The sequence below is a fragment of the Agelaius tricolor genome, unplaced genomic scaffold (assembly GCF_023055355.1).
Source record: "Agelaius tricolor isolate 1412-34295 unplaced genomic scaffold, bAgeTri1.0.p SCAF_3, whole genome shotgun sequence".
NCBI lineage: Eukaryota > Metazoa > Chordata > Aves > Passeriformes > Icteridae > Agelaius > Agelaius tricolor.
The window spans coordinates 38014527-38041762 of NW_027269263.1; the positions used below are offsets into that span (position 1 = coordinate 38014527).

At 34.8% G+C, this 27236-nt stretch overlaps 1 protein-coding gene across 6 annotated transcripts in view; it reads left to right on the forward strand.

The window, feature by feature from the left end:
* The window catches only part of TAFA2 (TAFA chemokine like family member 2), a 182247-nt gene extending 155718 nt beyond the window's left edge, over window positions 1-26529 (forward strand). The window contains exons 3-7 of one of the 6 annotated variants that reach the window (XR_011678621.1): window positions 2916-3068; window positions 4034-4158; window positions 15649-15850; window positions 17610-17857; window positions 24338-26529. Coding sequence is in view for 2 of the 6 variants with exons in the window: in XM_071423531.1 (XP_071279632.1) it covers window positions 2916-3068; window positions 4034-4158; window positions 15668-15697 (308 nt within the window). In the remaining 4 variants the exon portion in view is untranslated. Of the gene's footprint in view, window positions 1-2915; window positions 3069-4033; window positions 4159-15648; window positions 15851-16437; window positions 16610-17609; window positions 17858-24337 lie in introns of those variants that run through there. The other 5 variants (XR_011678622.1, XR_011678624.1, XR_011678623.1 and 2 more) reach the window with 5 other exon arrangements.
* The last annotated feature ends 707 nt before the right edge of the window (window positions 26530-27236 follow it).

A 27236-nucleotide genomic window follows, 5' to 3' on the forward strand; every position in this document is an offset into this window, starting at 1 on the left:
ATAACTAATTTCTGTGGGATTACAGAAATGACATTCGGTTCTTCAAACAATTTCTGCAGAGCAAGCAGCCTACTTTGAAATCTGTGCTAGGACGAAAAGAAACAAAACCAAAATGTGAATCACCCAAAGTATTATCCTCCTTTTGTGGAATGATCCAGTGGCTTAATGAGGGTAATTTGTTTTAGATTGTGGGGAATTCTTTATCTACTGTATAGAAGCTTTAATTTCACGTGGATATGACAGAACCTGTACTTGCTGCACTGGAGCTTAATTATTTTATAGCATAAGGACCTGAAATCCCTACTTTTCCTCTCAAAGAATTTTCATGGCATTTTCTAGATGGCAAATAGAAACTAGAGGATGGTTAGCTAAGATTTCTCAATGTTTGAAATGTCTTTGTATATTTTTCTAAGATGTTTTTGCTTTATACCCAGAAAATTTCAAAGCATCTTTATTAAAGATCCCCCAAATACTATTGATAATATGTGGTTATTTTTTGTTCTCTTCCATTTTTCATATGTATTTTGACCCTTTGAAATGCTTTTCTTTATTGTACATGAATATGAATGCTTCATTTCATTGCACTCTTTTTCCAGAAGTCTTACAATGCTTATTACTACAAAGGAGGCATTCAAAATTTTTTGTCTCTGTGTGAAAACTTCGCTCACAGAATTTTACAATATCTCTTTTAACTGGTTTCCATTCCCGATGGCTAATTTTGTACATGGTACTTTGTTTTCCCTTAGTGGTTATATTACGGCGTTTGTGTAGACACAATAAAGCAGTATAAAGTTATATGATAAGAGAGTGAGGACACAAAATTTCAGGATGAGTGATATACAGAATACAAATTAAAACTAATATAGTGAAAAAAGTAAGTGGTTTGAAGTTCTTATCCTACCACTAAATTTACTTTCTTTTGTAGATTTGGTGTCTAGGGTTTTTTATGTACCTTTCATAAAATGAAATTTAGTGAATTTGTGTTAGGGTAAGTGGATATAAGATATGTAATTCCTATCAAAATGAAAGATAATGTGAATCTGCAAAAGTGGGATATGTTTGTTCTACTATATATTATACATGCCCAATATATCCTAGGATATTTTTTCTTCTTATTCACAAATAAAGAACTTTACAAGCATTTTATTATGAAAAAAATGAATGTATTTATTTAAATTGCTTTATTGGCATATATACCAGTGGAATTGTTTGGGAAATAATTAAAAGTAACTTTTAGGGCAGCCTGTGCTAGTAGCTGTAAAAATATTTGCTCAATGTCATTAAAGGTATAAAATAACAGAGATTGCAAAGTTCAGACAGATAGTATGAATTACTTTCCTCATCCTCTACTGAATTAAAAATTACAGTTATAAAGTGAAGAAAATCAGTGTTTGTGTATAAAGAGATTTTTTTCCTCCTAGATTTTTGATTTAAATGTAACATTTCAGCATATCAAAATATGATGGATCATGGGTCAATTGCTTGCATTGTGTTATATAATTTCAGCTGTAGCACAGCACGATGTGGTTGAGTATAACCAAACCTGACATGGTACAATACACTGAGTGATGACAAAGACCACAGACTGTTCACTGGAATTTGTTATACTGAAAAATGCATAATTCCCCAATGAAATGTTTAGCAGTTTATGTTTTGTTGATGAAGATCCAGAGTGTAATTGCTATCTGTGGGTTTTGCCTCTAGGAAATTCACGGGGTATGTAGCCTACATCAAGTTTTGTTCCTTCCTCAGGCCTTTTAGGTGCTGACACTGTGAAATGACAATGGGGTGAATCTAGACATCAGTGTTGGTCTCCTGTTCTTAGGGCTTTTTCCTTGCAGAAGCTCTTGTTTATTGTTTGACATTAGTGATATTAAAGATTGGTGAAGTATTCAGTACAGAAGCTTTGCAGAAAGCACACAAAAAATTAAATAGCTGCAGAACTAAGGGACGCATATTGCTTCACATAATTAGTATTCCTGCCCATACAAGGTTGTAGGTCAATATCAGCTAAAGTTCAGATTCTTTTCTCTCTTTCTTCTGATGGTAATGAGCTATCCTCAGGAATATCTGGCCTTGTATAAGCAACTGCTGAAAGTTTAGTTAAAACATTTTCCAAACTCCAGATTCTTTGGTAACTGGCTGCTGAACCAGAAAGGGTGTTTTGGTAGCTCTCCTCTTACCAGATTGCTCCTCTTATTGGACTCAGTTAGAGCAGCATGAATGGAAATGATAGGTACAGATATGGGATAATGAGGATTGTCCTATTGCCTCCCTTGTTTGAAAGATTTGGGTCCGAATGTTCCCAAACTAACTTTGCAGTGCCAGGCAGAAAAATTTAAAAGGTGATTCCTTAGTAGATTTTATTTCTGAATTTTGTTTGAGTGTTTTCCCTGTATCCTGCCAGTTGTTCTCTGTCTGCCTGTAGGAAGGTTTTGGAATACCATGTCAAAGTCTCTTCTGGGCATAAAGTCTGGAGACATGGATTGTGAAAACATATGCATGTATGGGTACTTTAGCATTGATATACTTTCATTTTAAAGTTTCTGCCATAGGGAAAAAGAAAAAAATAATATTGCTAGAGGTACACAGCTGTTTATGGGAGTCCAAAAACTAATGTAGTTTCTAGATTAAATTTATGTTTCTGCTTCCCGCTTTATTGGTACAGGCCCACATGGAGCCTCATCCAACTGTTCTTCTTTAGCCAGTGTTTTCTGCCTGAAATAGTTATACTATTTTTGGAAAAGAGATCAACTCTCCATTCCAGTGTTAATTACATTGCAACTCTCATTTCATGTGTGGCAGATTGCCTTACAGAGCCGAGTTTAATGCATTTCTAATTAAAAAAATCCAAATGAAACAATATGATGTTACTTCTCAAAGATATCAAATTGTTCATCTTCTTATTTTCACAGCTCACCATGTTAAAACTGGGACCTGTGAAGTGGTGGCGCTTCACAGATGCTGCAATAAGAATAAGATAGAAGAAAGATCACAGACAGTGAAGTGTTCCTGCTTCCCTGGGCAGGTAGCAGGTACCACCCGGGCAGCTCCTTCTTGTGTTGATGGTGCGACTCCTTCTATTGCTTCTTTTCTTTGTGTTCCTGGGAATTTTGCTGGCTTAAGATCATTAATGAGACCCACTCCATTACAGTTAACTATTTAAAATAAGTAGGAAATCTTCTGCATTTTGAAGGAAGTGTCCAAGGTGAATGGGAGAAAGATCGAAAAATTAATTATTTGCTATTGCTCTGTGGAAATGCTAAACAAAATTATTATGCCAGAGAAAGAGGCCTCTTGAGAGGCTAAATTTGATCTAACTAAAAAGAGGACTTTTGGAATTGTATGAAATTCACTTAATTAAAAGTATTTATGCAAAACCTACATAAGCATATAATTTTCATGTACTACAGTATTACATCTTTATATGTTTATCTCACTGGAAGGAAACAAGCAAACAAACAGAACACAGTTCTGTCAGTTTTTAATCTTTTTAGACCTACACTGTTATTCCTATTCACAGTGCAATATTAGTGTCTTACTTAGCAATTCTGGTACAGGCTCATATGTTTTATTTGGGAAAATACTAGATGATTTTTCACATCTCTTTCTCTGAGAGAGTGGCAGGATTCACCCTTTACATGATCTCTTTAATGTTGATATGTTGTTGGTTGTCAGAGAAGCTGTAAATATGTCATCACTGGGGAATAAATTTAATCAAGCTATGCTAGGCTATATACTAGACCAAGCAAAAGAAGAGATTCTACTTAAAACTTTGAAATCTGGCTGAGCAAGATAAAAATGAAGTTGGGAAGAAATGCTGTGAAGAGATTGACTTTGAAGCACTTAGCACCTTTTGCAAATTGGAAACCTAATTTCTTCTGAAGGTTCTGAGGTGGCTGAAAATCACAGACTGGCTGTCAGTCAACAAGTTTCTCATATTTTCCTGGAAAATAAAAGAAATGTTGCAGCATAATGACATCTTAAAGTGTCCATTTCCACAAAACACAAATACATTTGTTTTCTTTTGTAGCTTCAATAGTGGAGCAGAAATGGTGGTGCCACATGCAACCATGTCTTGAAGGGGAGGAATGTAAAGTTCTTCCAGATCGTAAGGGATGGAGCTGTTCCTCTGGGAATAAAGTGAAAACAACTAGGGTAGGTATGATACCAACCTGACATGTTACCAACAAGTAAAAAAAAGAAAGGTGCACAGGAAATTGGGTGCACAAAGAAGACCTAAGTTGAGAAGACTAAAGAAGCATGGGAAGAGAGTTGTACTGGGATTGGACTTCCTGGTCCCTCACACTTTTCTCAGCATACTTTTCAATTGTTTGAACATAGTAAGCTGTGTCCAGACCTTCTCAGGTAAGCACTGGAGATAGTAGAGCTGATCCCTTCAACTAACAGTAATGATCAAATGCATTATAATCTAATATGTATTTCTCTCTGAAATCAGTTGCACTGTGTCTGTACACTTTTCTAACCTCTTCATTCAAAGGGTATCAAACCAGCATATTTTTCAGTGACATGGAATTACCACATTTCTACATAGAAAGCACAGAGCATGGTAAGCATTTGAGGTGTCATTACAGGATGATCTGGTTCTTTCCATCTTCTATAACTGTGATTTACTAAAAAATTTTGACAGATTTTCAGGGAGTTCCTTTCCTCCACTTGACACTTTTCATATTATTGGTTAAAATTTATATTAATAGAAATATATAGCTCATATACAATGTCTGACAAACAAGTAAACATGCTGTCAACTTTGCATTTTAGTGGGTAACAGAAACAGAAGAAAAACAAATTTTTAGATAAGCATTAAACGCACAAACTTCCTAAAATTATGGCATTGTATCTTGTCAGGGTCAACACAATTCTTCATCAACATACAAAAAATGAAAATGTACTCTGAAGACACATATGCATATGTTTAAGTATAAACACCTTCCTCCCTGCACCCCAGGACATGTACTCATGACTGATTTTTCTTTTATGTATTTAATAGTTTGTAGTGTCAGGCCATAATATGCTAGATTGGTGTTTACTCTAAACAGATGTTTGAGCATCTATGTAATTTTACTGAAATATTTCTTACATAGGCACTAAATTTCTGGTACACATTGGTTGTGGTGAAATAAAGCATGTACTGACTGAATTATATTTCTTCTGTTCCACAGAGAACTCTATATGTCTCAGTTTCTGTATTTATAAGTCTCCAAAACATTTTGACATTCTTTGAAGGAAGGATGCTTCCAAAATGTTTGCTTTAAAGTTCCCTTCCTGAAGCCACTTTTAGATGTGTTTCTTCTGAAAACAACCTTGCTGGAATGCTGCCCACACTTAACTTTATAAATGCCAATGCAAATCTGATTATATGCATGTAAAATATATGTGCATATAGAATATAATCAAAAAGGAACCAGATTGATGTTAAAGAAATATAAATATATAAATATATATTTATATAAATATATAAATATAAAAATATATAAGCATAAACAGAAATAGAAATAGAAATAGAAATAGAAATAGAAATAGAAATAGAAATAGAAATGTGTGTGTGTTTTGAAATTTTTCCTGGTTACTACTACACGACACAATTAGTGTTACAGAATACTTGCCATTTTCTATGTTTTGAGAGAGTTTAATGAATCGTAAGTAAAAATGTGGACCTGAATTATATTTCTTCTGGAAAAAAAGAGGTTACAAAAAGGGGAAAAGCAATTATGATTGCTTGGATGAGATTTCTTCTTCACAGTTAGTCAGACTATAGGTTTCTCTGCACTGGTTGAGGTGATGAAGTTTTTCTGCTGTTAGGGATCTAAAGAAGCCCAAGGCTCCTGTCCCCAGGAGCTTATGCCTTTGTTGTTGTTAGACTTTTAGGTTTGTGTCTTTGCAGCAGCTGGAACTTTCTTGTTCTCCATGGTGGGGGCAATCCTCAGGACTCATTTCATAGCTCTTCCATAATGATGCTTTGGAAAAGCCAGTCCTTTTCTATATGTGCTATCATAAACACTGATTCAGTACGATGGCCACCATAACCTGCTTACAGACCTAGCACCATGGAAAGGGAAATACTAGTCACCTTAAATCCCCCCTATTTGTCCTGCCTTCCAGTTTGTCCAGATGCTCTATGTTTTCCTCCTTTTCCTTTCATTTCTCACAGAGCTGCAAGGCTATTCTGAGACAATAGCAAACTTCAATTCAAATTCTGACTGCAAGTTTCCCTAAGTCATTGAAACCAGGTCAGTGACAGGTGGAGGAAGGTCTCTCTTTCAGAATCAGTGACCTGTGATTTTAAGAGACATCATTCTGATGGCCAGTAAAATACATATTGCTATTGGAATTATGTGTGGTTCTTTGTGTTAACAGAGTAGCTTATTATCAAAGGGCAAGTAATTTTCCCTTATATGTAGTCACTACCATATTTTTGTAGCTCCTCTTTCTGCTCCCCAAGGTCTATAGAAATAAAAGGAAAAAATTCTAAATTGCTCTTTTTTTCCAAAATTCTCCCCCTTTTCTTTTGAGAAAAATAAAAAAAAAACTGTACAGAGTGCCAATATTAAGAAGTTATGAATAATAAGTTTCTGATTGTCAAATGAAATAACCTATATGTGATTATCATGTGTAATGTAAAAGCGTAAAGAAATAAAGGGAACTAAATAGCTTGGGTGATTTAAGTAAATTACAGAAAAACCTTCTCAAGGCTTTCCTGAAAGGCCAAAAAAAAGTTTATCTTCACCTCCAAACATTTTCTGTAAGTTTGCCTTCTTCATGTGCCAAAATCCTGACCCAATTATCTGCTGAAGTACTGTCTTCTACAGGATACCAAATTGAAAAGTAGCACCTACATTTCCACATCATGAGTTGTTAATAGTTAACCTCTATGTTAGAAATAAAAACAGTGGAGGAAGGAGGTATTTTGAATTTCCACCTCTGTTTGTTTATATAATCTCACTATTGTAAAAAATTATGATACTGACTTCCTAATAGTTATGGTACTAGTCACTAAGCAAAAAAGGCCAGATAAAAAATGGCAGAAAACTAATTGATTTTTAAAAATGTGGTCTACTTGAGGTTTTGTATTTTGTTCAGTTATGTAGATCTAATAAGGTCATACAAGAATAATGAATTAGAAGTACTCAGAATTCAAACGTTAAGAAATCAAATTTGGAAATTATTTACCTTTAGAATAAAAACCTGGGTATTATTTTCCTAATCTGTTTACATATTAGTGGGGAAAGGTTGATATTAAGAATTAACCATAGAAAAGAACTGAATATGGGGAAAAATGTGTATGAATAAGATGAGTACTGACTATTTTGGGTCTATGTAGCCTGCAGGAGAGGAAGGGAGAAAAAGACACTGACAACTTAGGTAAATCAGTAAATTTTTCTACATCATATAAAGAAATATGGGCTTGTGTTCCCAGTCATAATACCAAAACAAAAGAGGATGTTCATTAATACATTAGGAGAATTATGACAGGATTATGACCATAGCTGCAATTTTACCAGGCACACTTGGGCATCCTCCTCCAGGCTAAGAAACTGTTGTGAAAGGAAACTATTGCATTTTTCCCCCACATGGCAAGTCTCAATTTTTGATACATAAACACAAAAATTTTGTCACATTACCCTCTCTAAATGATGAGAAAAGAGTTTCAAAAAAGTGAAAAATCCTTTTTTCTGTTTTTTACATTTGCAGTACTCTTTCTTCTACAGCCTCTTTCTAATATAATTATTCTAGTTCCAGAAGTTCTCCTTCTTGTTTTCTTTCTTTTTTTTTTGTGTTTCCTTTCTCTTCTTGCAATACAGGAAAGGGTCTGTATTAATAAAAGAAATTTTCCCATCAGCTGAAAAATATACTATTATTACGTATAAAACTGAGAATGACATTTTAAAAATTCTCTGATTTTATATCAAACAGACAAGCTCTTTACAAAGAGTGAAAACTAACGTTTTGCAGTCAGATAAAAGCTGAAGAGAAAGAATTAAATATTTCTCTTAGTTATAGGGTATATTCCACATCAGAGGTCTCTCTCTGGATAGGGCTTTTCCCTGGGCAGATCTAGATGCCAGGCTTTATTTGTACTTTTAAAAAGAGTACATTGCCTGCTACCTTTGTGATACAGGCAGGCTTTACATAAAGTGCCCCAGTGTCTCCTGGTGTCCCAGTTCTCCAGGCAACCACCCTGGGAATAGCTTGGAACATGTCATGGCTCCTGGGCAGCTCATAAACCTGTGTGCCTTTCCTGCAGAATTTAGAGAAAAAGAACAAGGTAAAGTGGTGTATGCTGGGTCTCATCTTGAGATTCTGGAAGTGGAACATGACTGAAGAAGTGTGTACTTGCTCCAGGCAGTGGGAGAGTGTTCCCAGACTGATATTTTATGAACATATAGAAAAGTATGCAATGGTATTTCTCATGAGAAAAAGTATAGAAAAAACCAAGCTATTTCAGTTGAAAGGGACATACACTGATCATCACATCTGGCTACCTGAACAATTCAGGACTGATCAAATTAAAACATGTAAATCATAACATTGTCTAAATGTCTCTGAAACACTGATAGGCTTGGACACCTCTCTAGGAAGCCTCTTCCAATGTTTGGCAATCGTCTTGGTCAAGAAAACCTTCCTGGTGTTCAGTCCAAACCCTCCCTGGTGCAGTGTCGAACAATTTCATTGCATAGTAATGAAATGCTACCTTGTCCTCAGTCTTTTCGTTTTATTTGGTAGAACTGCCTGTGGAATGAGGCATAGTTTAACATTAAACTGTGGTTAAATTATGTGGGGTAGAATTTACTTGGGTTAGGACTCTCTAGAGTGAGATAACTAGCCCAAGCTCTAGACTGTCTTTTTACTTTTAGATAGAGTTGTTCAGTTCCAGAGGACAGTTGATTTTGTTCTAAGTCTGATAAATTGTCTTCTGGAGGTGCTTATGCTTCTCAAATAATCTAGAGGAAAACTACCAAGACTAACTTAGCTGCTAATGTTTAGATATTTAATGTTGAATAAGAAGCAGCTAGCTTAGATAATTTTGTCACTTTGATGTGGTTTTCAGCAGGAAGATGACCATAAAGGCCCATTCATTCTTTGTCAGTTTGGGAAGCTGTGGACTTTGACCCCTATCAAATGCAACATAATATAATATAGTATAGTATAGTATAATATAGTATAGTATAGTATAATATAGTATAATATAGTATAGTATAATAAATATAATATAATATAATATAATATAATATAATATAATATAATATAATATAATTTTAAACATGCTCATATTCTGAAGGTACACAGCAGTGAGCTAAATTAGTGACTCATACGATGATGAGCAACATGTCCAGTATCTACTACTCACTAAAAATTGGCAACAGTGCCTGTTTTAGAATTGTTGGTGTAATACTAATACTACTAATATAAATTAACAACAATGGAAAAATCAGATACATAGTCAATATTGATTATTAACCCCTGAAAATCTCTAGAAATTGAAAGTGAGTAATGTTTTCCTATAAACAAGGGAAAGAAGTATTTTCAGTCAGGTTATAAAGGGCTATGGTTTGGAAATGAGCATTCAGCTTCTGGAATAGCTGAGCACCTACACTTTTAAGAAGGTTTGAAGGAACTGGAATGTGGAGGAAAGCAAACTGCAGAACAGAAAGAAATCAATACCTAGTATATTACTATGTAACTATATGCCAAACCAATAGCAGAAATAGAGTACTGCAATAAAATAAAATAAATATTACAAGGGCAGAGAGAAATAAAAGAGAAATATTACAGATCCAAAAATAAATCCATAGTGAGTATATTTATCTACATTCCAAATTCAAATCTGAATTCCAAATCAATACCAAAGACAGACGACTAGTGTGAAAAGAACAGATATATTGCCAGGATGCTGAGAAATCCATACTCATACTGAGAGCATCTATACCTTCAAAAATAATATAGGAGATAGCCTGAGCTCAGTTATTTGAAATATTCCAATTTATCTAATTTTACATTATGGCTTCCAGAATTTAAAGAAAACTCAAAATTGAATAAGATCCTTGGAAAAATAGAAAATTTACTGTCTGAACACACCAACTGGCTTCGTTTGAAGCCAAATTGTGTTCAGTATATGCATCCCACTGCTCTCAATCAATGCAGTTTTGTTGCTATTTATAAATACTGCTTACATTTTTACTCTATCACCTCTTTCTCACTTGCAGATGCTGAGTTGTTTCTAAATTAATTACAGCTGATGAAAGGGGAGACAGTAATTTTATTTATGTTTCAATTTATAAAGTATGCTGTTCATAACCCTTTCAGCATGAGGAATGGAAGGACCCTTGTCTGGTACCTTTATATTTTGGTGGGCTACTCAGATTCCAAGTATCAAGAGGCAGCATAAAGTGGTGACTCAACTGCTATCAGTGCTGTAATAACTGCTGCTTGAGTAAGACATAATAATAATAATAATAATAATAATAATAATAATAATAATAATAATTACAAGAGAGCTAAAATGTGTCCCTGGATATGAAAGGAGAATGGCATTTTTCTTGTAACTGAGCCTTACCTAGTGTTAGCAATGCAGCAATGTTAGTTGTTGGTCTGTAGTTCAGACAAGTAACAGATCCATAGGTTCTTTAAGTGTTACTGTTTTTTCTGCCAAAGTTAAAAATGTGGTTGCTTCCTTCTTCATTTCTTTGTTCCTCTTCCTCCTCCAGGTTTTTCAGAAACAGCAGTAGTAATGTTATGGAATTAGAAAAAGCAGAAATTCATCATCTAAATACAATGTATAGGCTATTCCAGGATGTTTCTGGTAGGCAGAATGTATGGTAGTTGTGCTCAGTGACTGCTAAGAAAGCAGTGTATTTCTCACATGACATGTTTTACAGAGTAAAAATGCTACTAACTTACATGACATAAAAAAATTTGACCGCTGAGAAATGTGAAATAACTATAGGATAGATGAATGATCTGCCATGTGTCAGGTACAGGAAGTACTTTTTCTACTATTATGTAAGGGGTTTTATAATTGAAGAAACCACCTCACTGTAAAACTACTTTGCTCCTCTGCCTCACTTCAGAGCCTCTGTATAGACTCCTCATCTCCTTCTTTAATTTAAAATGAAGATTTATTGGTATAATGTACATATATACAGTGACCAGCAATACCTGGAGGTTCATAAAAATGATGTGATTACAATATAAGTGAGTGCACAAACTGTAGCAAAATATTACCCATGGAAAAGACTGATTGCACTTGTGACAGCCTCTTTGTTGCTATGGTATTTCTTTCCATGCCTTTGGCTAATCTATCACTAGGAGAAATTTGCAGCTGTCTCAGCATGTTTCTCTTTGCTAACTCAGAGAGCACTGTATCTAATCTGTCATTAAAATAGCAATAAGTGGCATGCACATATTTTCTAAGAATAAATACAAGTTTTAGGGGACAAATAAGCTGGTAGTGGAAATAGGATGACATTTCTAGGGTCAAACTGGACTTTTGTATTAATCAGTAATTATTGTTTTGATCTAGCACCGCAGTTATTTCCTTTTGAAGCTTTGTATTTTTTGTAGGGCACCTAAACACTAATCTTTTAGGACACTTGGACATTTTGATGGAAATAGTTATCATGCCAGCCAACACATGTTAAAAGGAGTCATCAGTATTCAGGGCTATGCAATTTACTGATTTTCCTAACAATCGCTTTTATATACCAAATTTGCTTCTTTAATGTGAAGTTGGTGTGCCTAGTTCTACCCTAAGTAAAGTTGTGAGTCTCCATTTGGCCGGAGTCTAGGCCTTGCTGATGTTCCTTTGTGGTCACAGAAATCTAGACATGTCATGGTCCTTTCTCCAGAAGAAAATGTACTCTGAAATATCTGCAAAAGAGCAATTATGGAATGAAGGATTAAAGGAAGAAGTGTTGTGGTGTGAAATGCAATAAGCAAATAATAGACTGAAAGGTCAGTAAAACTTGTTGGGCGGGTGAGGATAATCCAAGCATTCAAATCTCAAGACAATTTTAGTTTCAAGTTTTGTTTAGTTCTGTTCTGAGTTTGAGTCCTATGGATACTGAAATGAAGAATGAAAGTGATTAACATCAAAAGAGAGAATGGATTAAAGGCAATATTCACAGGTACAGATCTTTTGAAAAGATGGAGCCTGATTATAAATTACCTTGTTATATCTCCCTGTGAATGCACTGAGTATGGTCTCAAGCTATTCATAAGAGGCAATACAATTTTATTTTTTTTGTTTGTAGACACACTGTAGAAATAATGAAAAATGAAATGTTTTGCAATCCCTTCATCACACCCACAGCATAGTAGTATATGCTGTAGTTTATGCATTTTTGTCAGGGAATAGTTTTTCTGAAGGTAAGATTGCAGCTAGGATGCATTGTAAGGCACCATTTTAGCTTCTCCAGAACCTGAACATTGACAGAATTATGCTGCAATCAAAGCAAACTATTCAATATTTAAAGAAAAATGCAATTAGATTTCAACTGCATGCCATTAATTACTAACCAGTGATTTTTGCAACCATTACTTCTTTCCATGTGCAAATTCTCCAATTAATCTGTCCAGCCAAGATGTTTTCTGCCTTTGTCCCAAAAGATTCAACTTGTGATTTACTTTTTTTATTCTTCTGCTTTGTCCTTTGCTGGCATGTTTGAGATATTGACCTCATGTCTGAAAAATAATTTTCTGCCTCTGTGGTGGAAAATAAGAACAACTACTTAAGGCCGTTTGTTAATGACTGGTTTTCTTCAATTCATTCACCCCATGAATTTCCACTTTTCCAAAGTCCTGACACCAAAATCAAAGGTGTTTCCACTTCCATTTGCAGCTTCATTCTGCCAGTCTCTTTGCCATTCACTGCTGTGCAAAAAGGGCTCTTTGGATATCTAGTAGTCCTTTTAAATTTTCTTGGAAAATTTTTGTCAGGTTCTAATATCTCAGAAATTACTGTACAAGATGATATTCAAATGCCAGTATCGTGTGAGTCATGCTGGCATGCTCTAAGACTAGTGCTTCTTTTTGTCTAGCCCTCCTTTTCAGCCTGTAGGGGCTTCTTTGGATCATTTCTGAAAGTCAGAAATGATATATTTCTGGTCAGAGAGACCAGGGTATTCTGAAACCTCACATGATCTGCTGCCTAAATAGCTTCAGGCAGAATTTTTTCCTCTTTCCCTGGGTATTTGACTCAGGCTTCACAAACTCTACATCACTGCTAAGTTGCAGAAATGTATGAGGCTGGCCCTCAATTGTTCAAAAGGTAATGCTTTCATTTCTTCAAAACAACATAGTTTTCTTGAGGTATTTCCTTACTCATTAGGACTAATTATAGAAAACATCAGAAACATCCCCTTGGCGCAGCTCTGCTTTTCTGCCTTCTTATATGGAAGGAAATGAATAATAATCACTATGAAGTGGAGAATCAGGCATACAGAGCATTCTGAGCCTACAGAGTCACAGAGTTGGAGGAGTGAACAACTCTCAAACCAATTGAAATCAGATTACTCAGACATTGTTCCATTGCATAGCAAAGTAAGCATGGTTGTAAATCTTAAATATTTCTCCCTAAGAATAATGGAGATAGTCCTATCCTTTGTGAAAACTCTTCTAAACAAAGAAAAAACTCAGGCAGGAATAAATGGAAGATTTCTGCTTATGGCTAAATTAAGAAAGAAAGCAACCAGCATAGAGTTAATTTCCATGAGAATTTCAAAATTGCACTTTTTTTTTTATGACTTTTAGTTTACTCTTCTACCACCCTGGTGAACACCAAGTCAATTTCAGGAAAGTTGTTACTGCTGTGTATAGAGAAAATACTCCAAAGGACTTTTCATGTTCTATAAAATGGACTCTGAGCTTTCTTCTGCTGCATTATTAGAATATACAGATGATCCCTTCGTAGATCTTACAGTCCTGATTATCATCCATCACCTTCCATATCTGCAATGATAAATGCCATAGAAGTCTGAAGTGCAGATTCTGGGTGAAGCTACAAAATATCCCATCCACCAGGGCTTATTTGTATGATGAAACCTGTAAAATTATGTTGGCAAGACCAACCAAAGTTTGTCTCCAGTTTATGAAGAAGAATGGGTTCTCAAGGAAACAAAGCATTGTGTCAAATCAACGTGCATCTACAAATTCAGTAGTAATAGATCTGAGAATTTTAATAGAGCTGCAGTTTTGTCTCTTCATATTGAAGAATGTCGTAAGATAAATTACTGATGCCAGCCAGAAGAACTTGTTTCTTCATCCTGAGTTCAAACTTTGTGGCTTAGAACCATGTTCCTGACAAAGGAAGACCAAAGAACTGTATCTCTGCTCATGCTGTTTCTAATTCAGGCAAATGCACTCCAAAATCAGATTAGTTGTTATAGAAATTTGACATCTCTCTGTCCTGATTCCTTGTCACTTTTTCAGTCACCTTGGAAAATGTAAATTTCTCATCTTCAAGGCATCATTCCAATTCCACTTGCTAATAATTTTTATTCCTCATTCATGAAGAACAAAAAAGGAGCAGGAGACTTTATTCTAGAATTCAAATTGACAAATTTGAAGCCTATTTCTTGGAAAGCCAATTACTTTTTCGAAGGTCAATCAGGAAATTGCCAGAATCCTTTTTCTTTCTCGCAGCCTTAAAGCACATTATTGGTACTTACATTCCTGAAATTTGAAGGCTACAATCTCTTCTGAGCCTTTTGGTCTTTCCTTCATTACATGAGATTTTAGAATTCCAGAGTCTAATTGCAATTAGCTACTTTGATTCATTCATACTTTGTCTTAGGTCACAATCTATTTACATAAAATAATGAGAAAATGCATATATGAAGACAACGGGACATGTTCTATAAGGAAGACATTTTAAATTGAATACCACAGTAGGTTCTTAGTTGAAACTCCTAGCATTCATTTTTAGTTTTGACAGAATACTTATTTTCTGTTCACTGTGAAGTTCAAAAATAATATCCAGATGATCCTGACTACAGAGATGTTATAAGGTGTTGTAACTTTCACCTCTATGTCTCCATAATGCTCAAGCAAGAAAACATTTACTTATTAAACTGACAGCACTTGTTCTTTTCATCTTTGTCCAAGATGACTACAACTATTGGGAATCAGAAACCATAATCTTGGCTATACCTTAGTGAAAGAGGCTTTATGTGTTGTTTTCCTGGGCAATGAGAAATCCTTCTTATTGTTCAGCCTCTGGGTGAAAAGCCATGTCTTCCTTTTTCACAGTTCTATTAGGACTTGAGAAAAGATATCAAAGATTTTTCTGAAATCCTCCAGATCTGCCACCTTTCTTCTCTTTCTTGTCTTTCTTATCTATATTGGACTAATGGCATGATGGGTACTCATACAGGAGAAGGTTAAAATTAGATTTCCTAAAAATTAATTTTATATTCTCTGAAATGGTACCCACTACTCTGTCAGTACCTATTTTTTTAAGCCAAAATTTCTCCAAGCACAGAAAAGTCTTTTCTTCATGTGGAAATTCTAAATGGATGAAAAGAGAAAGGAAAATTATCAAAGGGATTCAAGTTGATGACTGATTCATTGTTTTTAAATAATTTTTCCTTCCTGGATATTGGTTCTGTTGTTTTCTAACTTGTTTTTTAGTTATCTTATATTCCCTCAGCTATGGCAGTATTCCTGGAGACAAATGTGAATGCACTTCCTCAAAATGCCAGCAGTGGAAGCTGGTAAGCAAGTGGGGAAAAATCACCAGAGAAATCTCTGAAGCTTGGGACAAAGGCAGAAAACACATCAGTACTGCACTAACAGAACAGCAGGTACTCTTATAGAGAAGATAAAATTACAGGTAAGGAAATAATTTACATTTCTATTTTGAACTTGTCCAAATGGCTTGTTACTCTCCATTCAAAATATCAGGAAAAACCCTACAGCATAAAATTTGAAAAAGAAAAAGATCTCAAATTTGATTAACTTGGACAACCTGATTTTTTAGTGGGGATAATTGGAAGTTCTGACCTCATTTCTAGAAAAATATATTCAAATATGAAAATTCTTTCTGCCTATTAGACAGTTTAGAACTTCAGTCTAGTTTTAAAACAAGGCTGGATTTGAGTTTTTAAAATTTGTTTTGCTTTTTTGTATTTGGAATGTAAACACAGGAAAATTCTTGTTATAGGTTTTCCTTTCCAATAAAAAACAAGTGTAGCCTTTTCCATAGGTACATGAAGTCAGATAAAGCCAAGGACAGAAGGACTCTGTTCCCATCTCTCCGTTAACACTTCCTGACAGGGTAGCACAACTCTTTCTTATGCTTCAGTTTCCTCATATGTTGAAAGGAAAGAGGTTATTTTTCTCTCCCAGTTGGGATGATTAGGCAGGATAAGTGGTGTAGAAGAGAAAAAAATTACTTTTTTGTAATTAATTGTCTTGCAGTCTTTTATGCCGCCATGCTGCAGTCCCACTATGGAGTTGTGAGCACCATAAAAACCTCAAGAGGATAATCCTTGTCTGAATTGCTGCAGTTATTATCTGTTACAGAAAGTAAAATAAGGTTTTTGTTTAAGTCTTCTTTTAATTTAAAATTGTTGTCTGTAAATGAAACATTGTGTTAGATTAAAATAATTCTACCACAAACTCTGTTCTCCACCGAGTTACAGAAACATTGAGAAAATTAGGGTATGTTCAATACAGTGGCATAACCTTTTGGAAGACAGTAATAATGAGTATATAGGAAGGACTAATGAATTGGATTTAGCCTTGATGTAACTCATATATCTTCATCGACGATTCACTATCATAATTATCCCAGTGAGATGTACCAATTTATTTTATTTTGTAAACTATCCAGTTCAAGGAAGTTTGAACACAGGACCATATTAATTGATTTCATAGTATTCAAATATGTAGAGGTTTTATTTAAGCAAGAAATTTTTGAAATTTTGAGTTTAATCTTGTATATTTTCAATGATCTGCAGCATGATATTTAAGTTAAAAGGGTTAAGAAAATAAAAGAAGAAAACTTCAAGAAATTTTGGTGATCTGTTGAGATGCTGTGTATCACATCAGAAGCAATTATTATTGGCAGTTTCAAAATCTGTCTCAAATATCTAGATAAAGAACTATCTGTCTGAATTGAATATTGTATTTTGAAATGTGTCCTCTGTTATTTTATAGTGTTTCCTGTAACCTTCTAATTTTTTTTTTTTTTGCTTTAAACATATATGAGGAGAACACACTCAAATCTTTCATTTTGAAGGAATTGTCTTCTGACTTCATGACTCCTTTCTGTACCACAGGTCTATGTATGAACTTATTCTCAAAGAACTTTTCAATTACTGTTTTGTCATACTTAAATTTTGCTGATTACTTTCAGAAGTGAGTGTAATCTATCAGTTTCTGTTGCTTTTTGGTTTGAATTTGAGTATGTTTGGGTATTTTAAAGACCATGCACTTTTCCTAAGAGAATTTTCTCTGATTCTGAAATGTTTTAACCTGTCATTTTTTATTTATCCTTGTAAGTTAAAAAAATATTCCAACTATCCCCGTTTTGTTTTCTGTAACTAATTTCATAACAGTGTAGTACTTGACATGTGTTTGTTTCTTAGGCAAACGTGTAAAACTCCTCAAGTCCGAATGGAGAAGTAGAGAAAGGAGGTTTCTGCTGTGCCTGATGACAATTTTTGTTTTTTCCACACACAAAAAATATTCTGGCTCCACGATGGAGCACTAGTTGTGATGAATCCTAGTCTTGGTCGGATTCTAAGGAAGGGCCAGAACGTTCGTTGAGGAATAAAGAGTCAAACCACTCCAGAAAATGTGTTCCAGCCCCGGTATATTACTCACAGAGCAGCAGGTGTGTACAAATACAGGTTTACACAGTATTAACAGGAATTGTTGTGCCTTACTCCTCATTGCAGTTGCTTAGTTTGCTGTGGACATTGAAGATTTGTGGCTCATTTGGGCAGAGTTTCTGGAGGGTGGTTGGAGAGATTCTGACTGTGCTACTAAGCAAGCAGCCTCAGAGCGTTACTTAGATGCTTCTGGGAGCCCTAAAATATCTTCACACTCTTGACTTTCAGAGATAGACCCAGTTGGTAAGCTTAGTTACTCCATGGGAAAACAGCAGATGCTCTAGAGAACAGCACTTGGAAGAGAAGTCCATCTTAATAGATCCAGTCTGGTGTGGCACCTGTAGTTGAAAGCTCAGTATCACATACTGAATTACTTAAATTTCATAAAAAAACCCTAAGAATTGGGTATTTCCATTTCATTCCTAAGACAGGCTAGAAGCTGTTTACCTATCTTAAAACTGTGTTAAGGCTGAAGACCTTTATCATTTACAGGAACGTAAGCCATGCTCTGAGGTATTTTTCCATTACCTACTTTACTAGTTCTACCTTTCAGACTATTTGAAGTAAGTGGAAAGATCATTTTACATGGGAAAGGTTTCTAAAGACTTTTAAAAATTTTTAACACTGACCGTCTAGATCTTCACTTTACAACCAAAAATTTCCAGCTGAAATCCTTAAGAGCAGTGGGAAATTAAGGAGTACAGCTGTATTTCAAATGGCATTGCATGAAATGAGTTTTCAGAATGTTTGTCTCTATAATGGAAGTCCTAAGCACGGAACTATCAAAAGTGAGTTTTGATTAGTCACTATGCAATAAAAATATGAAAGAATTATAAGGTTTTAGAGTTTCATGGTTATCAAAGGGAGCCTTTTGAGTCATGTCCTGGGAAATACTCTTTTTAATTAATAAAATGAGTCACTCATAGCTCCTGAAGGACAAGCGTGAGGATCTAGAATTCAAAATCGCTTAACAGGCTTGGGAACATGTTTAGATTAATATTTTTCATACTGCAGTGCCTAAAATAAAACTAAGGGAAAAATTTGAAGCTCTTAGTCCTTAAATAAAAAGTTAGGTAGGATCAAAATTTTATAAACAGGAATGAAACATTTGATGACTTAAAAAAGTGTCTTCCAATACATAACCTTCTCTGAAGGTAAGTGAATCTGTGTAGTTATCATTAAATATCTGTTTTCCAGACTGCTCAAAAAGTAACTCAAATTTTGCCTTTTGTCATTAGCCCAGTCGAAGGGCTGTCTGTAATACTAAAATAAGGGCCTCTGTCCTCATTAATGGTTTTCTCTTGCAGTTCTCTTGAAATGTGCTTGAGTCACCTTCATTTCTCAGGCTTTTGAAATGGTTCCTCCTCTCTCCAGAAACTCAGTTATCTAGCAATAAAGACCCAAATCCACATCTACCTACTGTAAGGGGTCTCTTCATATATGAGCCCTATTCCAGAAAGGTCCTTAACATCTTTTTGTCCACTTTACCCAATTCATTGGAACATAAATGACATGATTATCCATCTGTGAGGAAATTGTGAACCTGTCCTTTGTTAACATTTGCAAAGTACTTAGGATTATCACTGGTACAAGATAGTAGTACTAGAACAGAAGCATTTTCCAAGCTTACAAGTTGAACTGTTTCAGTGAATGAACAGGCACGAGTGGCAATGCAAGCTGTCCTTTGCTTTCGCAAGCGATGTATGAATGATAGCGCATGGCAAACACACTGCATGGACTTTAAAGTTCCAGGAAATAGTGTGCTTCCATCTGTTCAAAAGATCCATTTCCAACCTCAACCTCATTCTCAGAGGGCATGAGTAGAGAAAATGCACTGGCAGATGTTTGTTTCTGGTTATATGGGCCCTGTTTCTACACTGTAGTATTGATATTAAGTTCTTGCTACCACAACAAAATTATTTATGTTTTAGAAAAGAACAAGACTGTTATAGCCCTCCTGAGTTCATTCTTTTTTAGAAATGATTTGCTAAAGAATCACTTTGTTCATAATTTTATTAAATTTTTTGCGGTGTATTGCATACTGTTTAAGAAAGGATACCGCAATAATGTCACAAAATGGACAGGAATATACTGTATACAAACAAGTGCTGTTTTGGTATGGGATCTCTGTCTTTTCTCCAGCACTTGGAGGACAATTCATGTTAGGCATTTTTTCAAGCCATTACTTATGGCTTTTGTCATTCCCTGTATTTAGCATATCTCATGTTGGTTATTAAATAAATTTGTGAGACCCCTTTTAGTTTTGCTTGAAATCCCCATACCATTTTTGTTTCCCAGAGGCTTTTAATAGTTTAGAGAAAAATGGAAGGGGTGCCAACTCAACTTTATCTCATGAAATTACGCTTAGCTCAGGGTGAGCTATTAATTGCTTTCACAAAAAAAAAAAATTCCTTTCTGTGTCTTACATATCTCAAGAAAAAAAAGAGAAAGACAGCCTGAGTATGCTTAGATGACATGACCTATGATCACACACAATCTTATATAGTCAATGGAACAGTTCTAATTAAAAAGAAAAAAATCCTCTCTTAATACTTTCCGTTTCTTTGGAGAAAACCCAGAACAGAGGGTCCATCCATTCCATGTGGAATCATCTGTCAAGGCAAGAAACATTGGCTTAAATATTTTACCTTTTCTGCATTTGCATTGATACATAGCCCTGTCTTCCCTCCAACTCTCCTCACACACTAAAGTCACTTTACTGTGCATGATGGAAAAGAGAGAGAATTAAATTGCAAGGGGAGATATAAAAAGGCAAGTTGCTACCTTTCAAGTGCTTGACTTTGCAAACTTTAGAGTCAATTTTCAGTATGGATCCTGTGTATGGCTTATGATAAACACAGAAAAAAATTCAAAAAGCTGCCAGTCAAAAAATAGTAATGTACAAGTTGTGTTATGAAATTTTCCAGCACACACTTAATTTCAATATACCATATATTGTTATCTGTTTTATTCTAACATTATTATATAATAATTAATTATGTGCCTAATTTTGGATGCAGAAGCTATTCTGTAGCTAGCTAATGATTTGTGATATATTTGTTTCTGTGAAGAAACAGAAGAATTTTACTATACCTAATTGGGGTTCTGTAACTTTGATGCTTAGCTGCTTGACTTTAGGGAGAAGTGCTTTATTATTCAGGGAATATTCTCTCAGCCATTCTTTACATCCTACAGTCTTGATGTTTCTTCCTTTCTCTTCTAAGGCAGAAGAAAGTCCTGAGTGAAAGTATCAGACTTAGTTTTTATTGAAAATCTATTCTAATGAAATAAACACTATTATCTGCTGTATTCATCCAGTGTGTGGATTTCACAAATGAGGATATTTTTCACCCATTGTGGTTGTCCAGAAAAATCTCTTGAGGCTGGCAGCTTTTCTAATGTGATGTCATGAGATCTTTTAATCTCTGATCCATTCTGCATTATCCTGGCAAAAAGATTTTACCCAAAGACTCAGTTTGTTCTGAACATTTAGTAAGCAGAATAATGTGGAAATCTTCAGGTAAATTTAATTATATGTTGTATTAAAATAAAACAAGTGAGTCCACATACAATTACAGCCAATTTACAGCAGCCACTCACTAATTTAAATTAAAAAGTCTGCAACTGCAGAGTAATTATGCTTTAATTGCATATTTAGGAGAAGGAAATGAAGAGAATCTAATATGGTGTATTTATGATATAACAACAATGTGAGAAAATTTATTATTATAAAGGGAGTAATTGCATTCCAAGAATGAACAAATTAATTCAAATCAACACATAGGATGCTGAAGGTTTCATGTACTTTTAAAATTTGTATTGTTAATTTTCCATACATATTAATTATTAACTGAAAACTTGATTTGCGCACTTCAGGGTGTTACTGTTCTCTAAGGATTTTAAAGATCAGACATGTATTGTTATTGGTCCCTCTTTTCCTATGAAGGTCTTTGGCACAATATCTTAATACCTTACTTCCCAGAAACTTGAATCAAATAGCATTTACTATATCCAAAATTAAGCATTTCTGGGATTACCATCACTAGGTATTAGCTAAAATTTCATTGCTTCTTTATGAAACTGCCTTTAATATCCAAGAGGTTATTCACTCCCTGATGTGTATGGTGTATGGATATATAACTTCCATTAATGTTGATGTGCAATCTATGCTTGAGCACAAGAAGTATTAGCATCATACATAGAGGCAAATGTGGACCACTAATATATTTATATTTGTGTGTGTGTGTGTGTGTGTGTGTGTGTAGGTGAGTGACATGATATAGAGCAGAAATCTGAATGGTATCTGCTCTTTTTCTTTCTTATTTTTATCACCTATCTAATTTATGTGACAGTGTATGTTACTCTCATGGGGATATTTTCACCACAGGGTTGTAGTGCTAGGTGGGGGGGGGGGGGGGTAGATAGGCCTGCAGATTATGATTTGGCTGAATTTTTTGTGATTAAAAGCACATTTGCACTCCAAAACAGCCATGTAACTGAGCAGTCATGTGTGTGCAAAAATACCATTTTTGTTATCTGAAGTTTATCACTTAGCTCATGCATAGATCTGTGTGTAATAGAAATAATACATCACAGGATAGTTGAGATTGGAATGCAACTCTGAAAGTGCCACCCCCTGGCTCAAGTAGAGACATCTAAAGCCTGTAAGGGCAAGACAGCTTTTGAATATCTTCAGTAATGGAGCCCACAATCTCCCTGGGCAAAATGTGCTAGTACTCAGCCACCCTCACAGTAAAAAACTTTTTTCTGAGAGGAAACTGTCTGTGTTGGCTTGTTCTCAGTTTCTTGTCCTGCTGCTGGCACCACTTTCTGGCTCCATTTTCTTGCCCCCCTTTCTTCACACATTTGTACACATTGATGTGTTTCCCCCTGAGCCTTCTCTTTTTCAAGTTGAAGAGTTCCAGTGCTCTCAGCCTTTCCTCATATGAGATGCTCCTGTGTCTTATTTGCCTTAGTGGCTATTTACTGGATACACAGATAGGTAGAGATAGATATAGCTATAGAGACATGAATCACAAATGAAGCCAGTAAAATTCCACCTGCGGATAGTATCAGAAGATGTGTATTTTACATTGTGTAGCTCAGTGGCACCTGGTTCTATGAGCAGAATTCCAGCTTGCTACAATAAAGCAAAAAAATAAATACAATAAGATGGTGCATCAACCTTTTGAGCTTTGGTGCAGGGCACAGAAATATGTTGCCTGACTGTTAAATTAATTCTTTATTATTTTTTCAGGCAATCTTCCATTTTAGAAGGGATCACATGAGGCTGTTTCCAACAGCAAGACCAAAGCAAAATAAAAGTAGTGTAATAAATAAGCCTGTGTATCATAAAAATCACGAAGCACAATTTTATTATTGCCTCAAGTGCAGTTCCTAGAAACAACTCTGTGGAGAAGGCAAACTGAAGTAATGAACTCCTTGAACAGTCTGTTTAATATTCTGTTTGTTGTACGGTTATGCTCTGCAGAGCTGACAAGAGCTGTATGCAAACAGTTTTGCTGAGGGCAAAAGAATGTTTCATCATTAAGGAGCATGACCCTTCTCTCTGTGATCAAAATGAAAAGCGTATGTCCCTTGATGTCATAAAGTGTTGTGACCATTCCAATGAGTTGTTCCTCAAGCTTTGGAATGTTTCCCCCCGACACAGTTTTATATTAAAAGATTACGTGATTAATCGTATCCACTGACACAGCAGAAATATTCCTCAAAGTTATGTTTCTTTGATATGACAAATTTTTTTCTTTTAAAGTTTAAAATCCAAATCAGTTAGAGGGAAAGTCCAATTATTGTGAAATGCTTTGTCCCCCACTCTTTCTTTGTGGTCCTTCTGTTTCCTTCTTGTTTCATGTTCGGCTGGGTGAAACCACTCTAAATTAAATCCTCTGTAATTTTTTACTTTGTGAATAACAGGATCTCTATCTCTACTTAATTTCTGCATGATTTTTTCCTGTTTCTCCACTAGGTGATTATATACATTAAGCCTTTAAAAGGACATTGCCTTTTCCAACCTAAATGATTTTATGATGTTATGATTGCTTTGTAAAAATGCATGCAAAGAATGGAAGAATACAGCTCCAGTATCAGTCACTGTATACTCAATAGCAAACATTTAAAAAGCATAGTTACATACAGAATTTTTAACAACAACAACAAAAAAAGAATCACAGAAAACATAAATGCCAACATGTGGGTTGGAAATTCATGGTTTTATTATATTTTAAAGCATGGTCACAGTTCAATTTTTCCTTGTTGAATCCTCTTTTCACTAAACACTGAAAAACACAATTTAGTTGGGGAGCAATGCCATTTAATATCATTGGGTTTTATTCCCTTATTTAAAAACAATAGAAAGAGGTTTGCTGGACAGAGATCTTGCACTACAGTCTAATTTCCCAGTACTTCAGAAACAGATTCACTATGCCCAATTTCTGATTTTCTCATTTTCTTTTTCTTTACAGGTAACCCGATAGCTAAAGACAACTCAAGCCAGTCTCAAGGCTGATAACATTAAATACAACACATAGGAATTTCATTCATCGAGGCAATCCTTGAAGTGAAATTTTATACTGCTGGGGTGTATCCTTCAGAATCAATTGTTTCAATGAGAACCTGGCTTGCAATCAGCAACAGCCTTGAGATCAAAACTACTGGAAAGTTATTTTGAACTTCTGTGTCACAAATATTTCAACTGATTGAACTGTGTACACTTGTAGAATTACACTTGCTGAGGAATTTGCAGCTGTAATCATGAACTAATATTCTAAAGGTGCAGAAAAGCAGCAAACTTTTGGGTTCTCCATTGCAGAACAGTGGCTTTTCATCTTGAAGACAAACTCTGAAATGTATTGAATCCTGCACTCTCAAATGATCCTTGGTCCGCTGTTCAGATTGCTGGTGGGACTGCACACTGCTTTAATTAAATTTCTGTTGCAGAAATTGTCCTCAAGCATGGCGCAGTTTTAGACATTTTTATTTGTGTTCTAATCTTGCAGCTCTCAAAGGTACATATTTCAACATCTTGAAGTTGCTTTGTTATAGGAATGGAATTATATATCCATTGTTAATAATTATTGTTGACAAGTAATATTTATCTGAATACATCAGTCATATTAGAATGTATAGTCAGGTTGACATGTTTCCCTAAGGCTAACCAACTACTGCAGCTTAACAGTTAAAGAAAGTAGTGGTCAAAACTCAATTACCACTTCCATCATAAGGCATTTTATATCTTTAATATATGCATTTCGATTTAGTTTGAAGGAAATGGGTGTTCCCAATATGTACTTTACTTTCCTAACCTTTAATTCATTTAAATTGATGGTAAGAAGTCAATTACACTATTTCATCCCTTTTTTACAAAGACAGGCAGGGATGTAAATGAGTTTTGCAGTTATGATATTGGATGGTAATCATTCAGAATTTTTGTCTTTTTATTAAAAAATAAAATCTCTTGCTTGAACCTAAATACTGATGGATGCTTATGTAGATGTCTGCTCAGGCTGTTTGACATAAAAGAAAAAAGTCCTAGTGCTTTCCCAGTTTTACACTTCATGAGTATTTTGCTTGCATACAGTCATCCAATTCAGATCTGTTTTGTTAGAAATTATTGAACTTTGAAATGTGTTGTTACATGAAAAAAAAAATCCTCAATATTTGAAGGCCTTAAGCATCTTTGAGCTTTTTTCTAAGTTATTACAGAATGTATAATTTTATACTCCATTTAATGTATATTGGACCATCTGTAATGTTGATACAAAAGAAATTTGGCAATTCCTTTTAGTGACACTGCATAACACACTGACTAGAGGGAGTTCTGACTGTATGCTTTGGTGAATTGAAATGAAAGCCACACACATCTAATGGTAGTAAAAAATACATAGAAGTAAGCTTGTTTATGTCTGTGGTTATCAAACACAGCAAAGAACCCCCAAAAAATAGAAAAAAAAACCCAAATAAAAAGAAAATAAAAGGAAAAAAAAGGAATAGAAGGAAATGGTTTAATCATTACAAGGCATTGACATGGCTAGTTTAGTTATATATTAAGTTCTGTGATGGATGAACACCCTGGTGAGCTCTGCCTGTCGCTGTAGCCCCTGCTGTTCCAAAACCATTTCATTACCTCTGCTGTATTATTGCACAGGAGAGCTTAAATACAATAAATGACTGTTGGGAATAAAACTGAGAAGTATATTCTATCATTTTGCTGGGAAATAATAAGAAATATGTTGACAGAAAAAGATCTTATTTTCTGATTAAAATTTAATTAGAATAAACCGATTGTAGCAGAAACTAAGTCTCTTGGTATTTTAGGATGGATTAGTATTATATGGATTTGTGCTAAGAGGTTCAGGATGGAAGGAACATCTTAAAGAGGTTGTCTGGGACAGTGCAAAGTGTAAATGTGCTGTTTTGTAAAATCTAAATATGACCTCTATTTGGTCGAAAATCTACATCATGCTTCTCAATACTTGTTTTCTTTGTTTCCTTGTTCTTAAACAGCGCTGAAAATACTGTATTATATACAAGTGTAACACATGCATACCAATAAATGAAAATAAATGGATTTTCAAATATACTGAATAGATTCTCTGCAGTAGATTAATGTTGTGACTATTCATAGCAAGTGAATAAAATTGTAATATAAAATAGAGTTCCCTGTATGGATGTGTGCATTGGAGATCTGTTTACTCACGGAACAAAATAATTTTTTGGTGAATAAGAATCTCAAAGGTTTTATTAACTTTATATTTCCTACCACTTTGAAATGTCTTTTTTTTGAAAGGAACTGATACCTATGGGAAATTCTGGTGGGTGTACTGTTGTTTTCAGTTCAGATTGAATAAATTTTTTTTTCTTCACAAAATATGAATCCTGAAAAATTATCATTTAGATGATTTAAGTAGCACCAAGACATGGTAGACAATCCTGAAAAAGTAATATTTCAGGTTAATTTGTGGAACTGTTTAAAAGAAAAAAGAAGGCCAGTTACTCAGATCTGCTTGTGCACCTTGTAGCAAGCTAGGAGCCACAGTTCAGGTGTCCATAGTGCAGGTTTAATGCTCCTTTAAAAATGGAATACAGGTGACAGGCTCAGCTATGTGCATTCATGTAAGACTATTAATTGCTTCAATTAATAATTTATTCATTTATATAATACTTTCTAGATTGTTTCATCTGATTGCAAAAATGATCAGGCATTAGGATCAGATCCATGTTACTCTTTGAATTAAGTAATCATCAAGAATGCTGAACTGCAGAATATGAAGTTCTGCAGTTCCAAGTGGCAGTGCATTGAGAGAGGAAGAAAAATCACTGCTTTGTGAAACCTCTCACAGTTAGATGTATTGGATCAGTTCA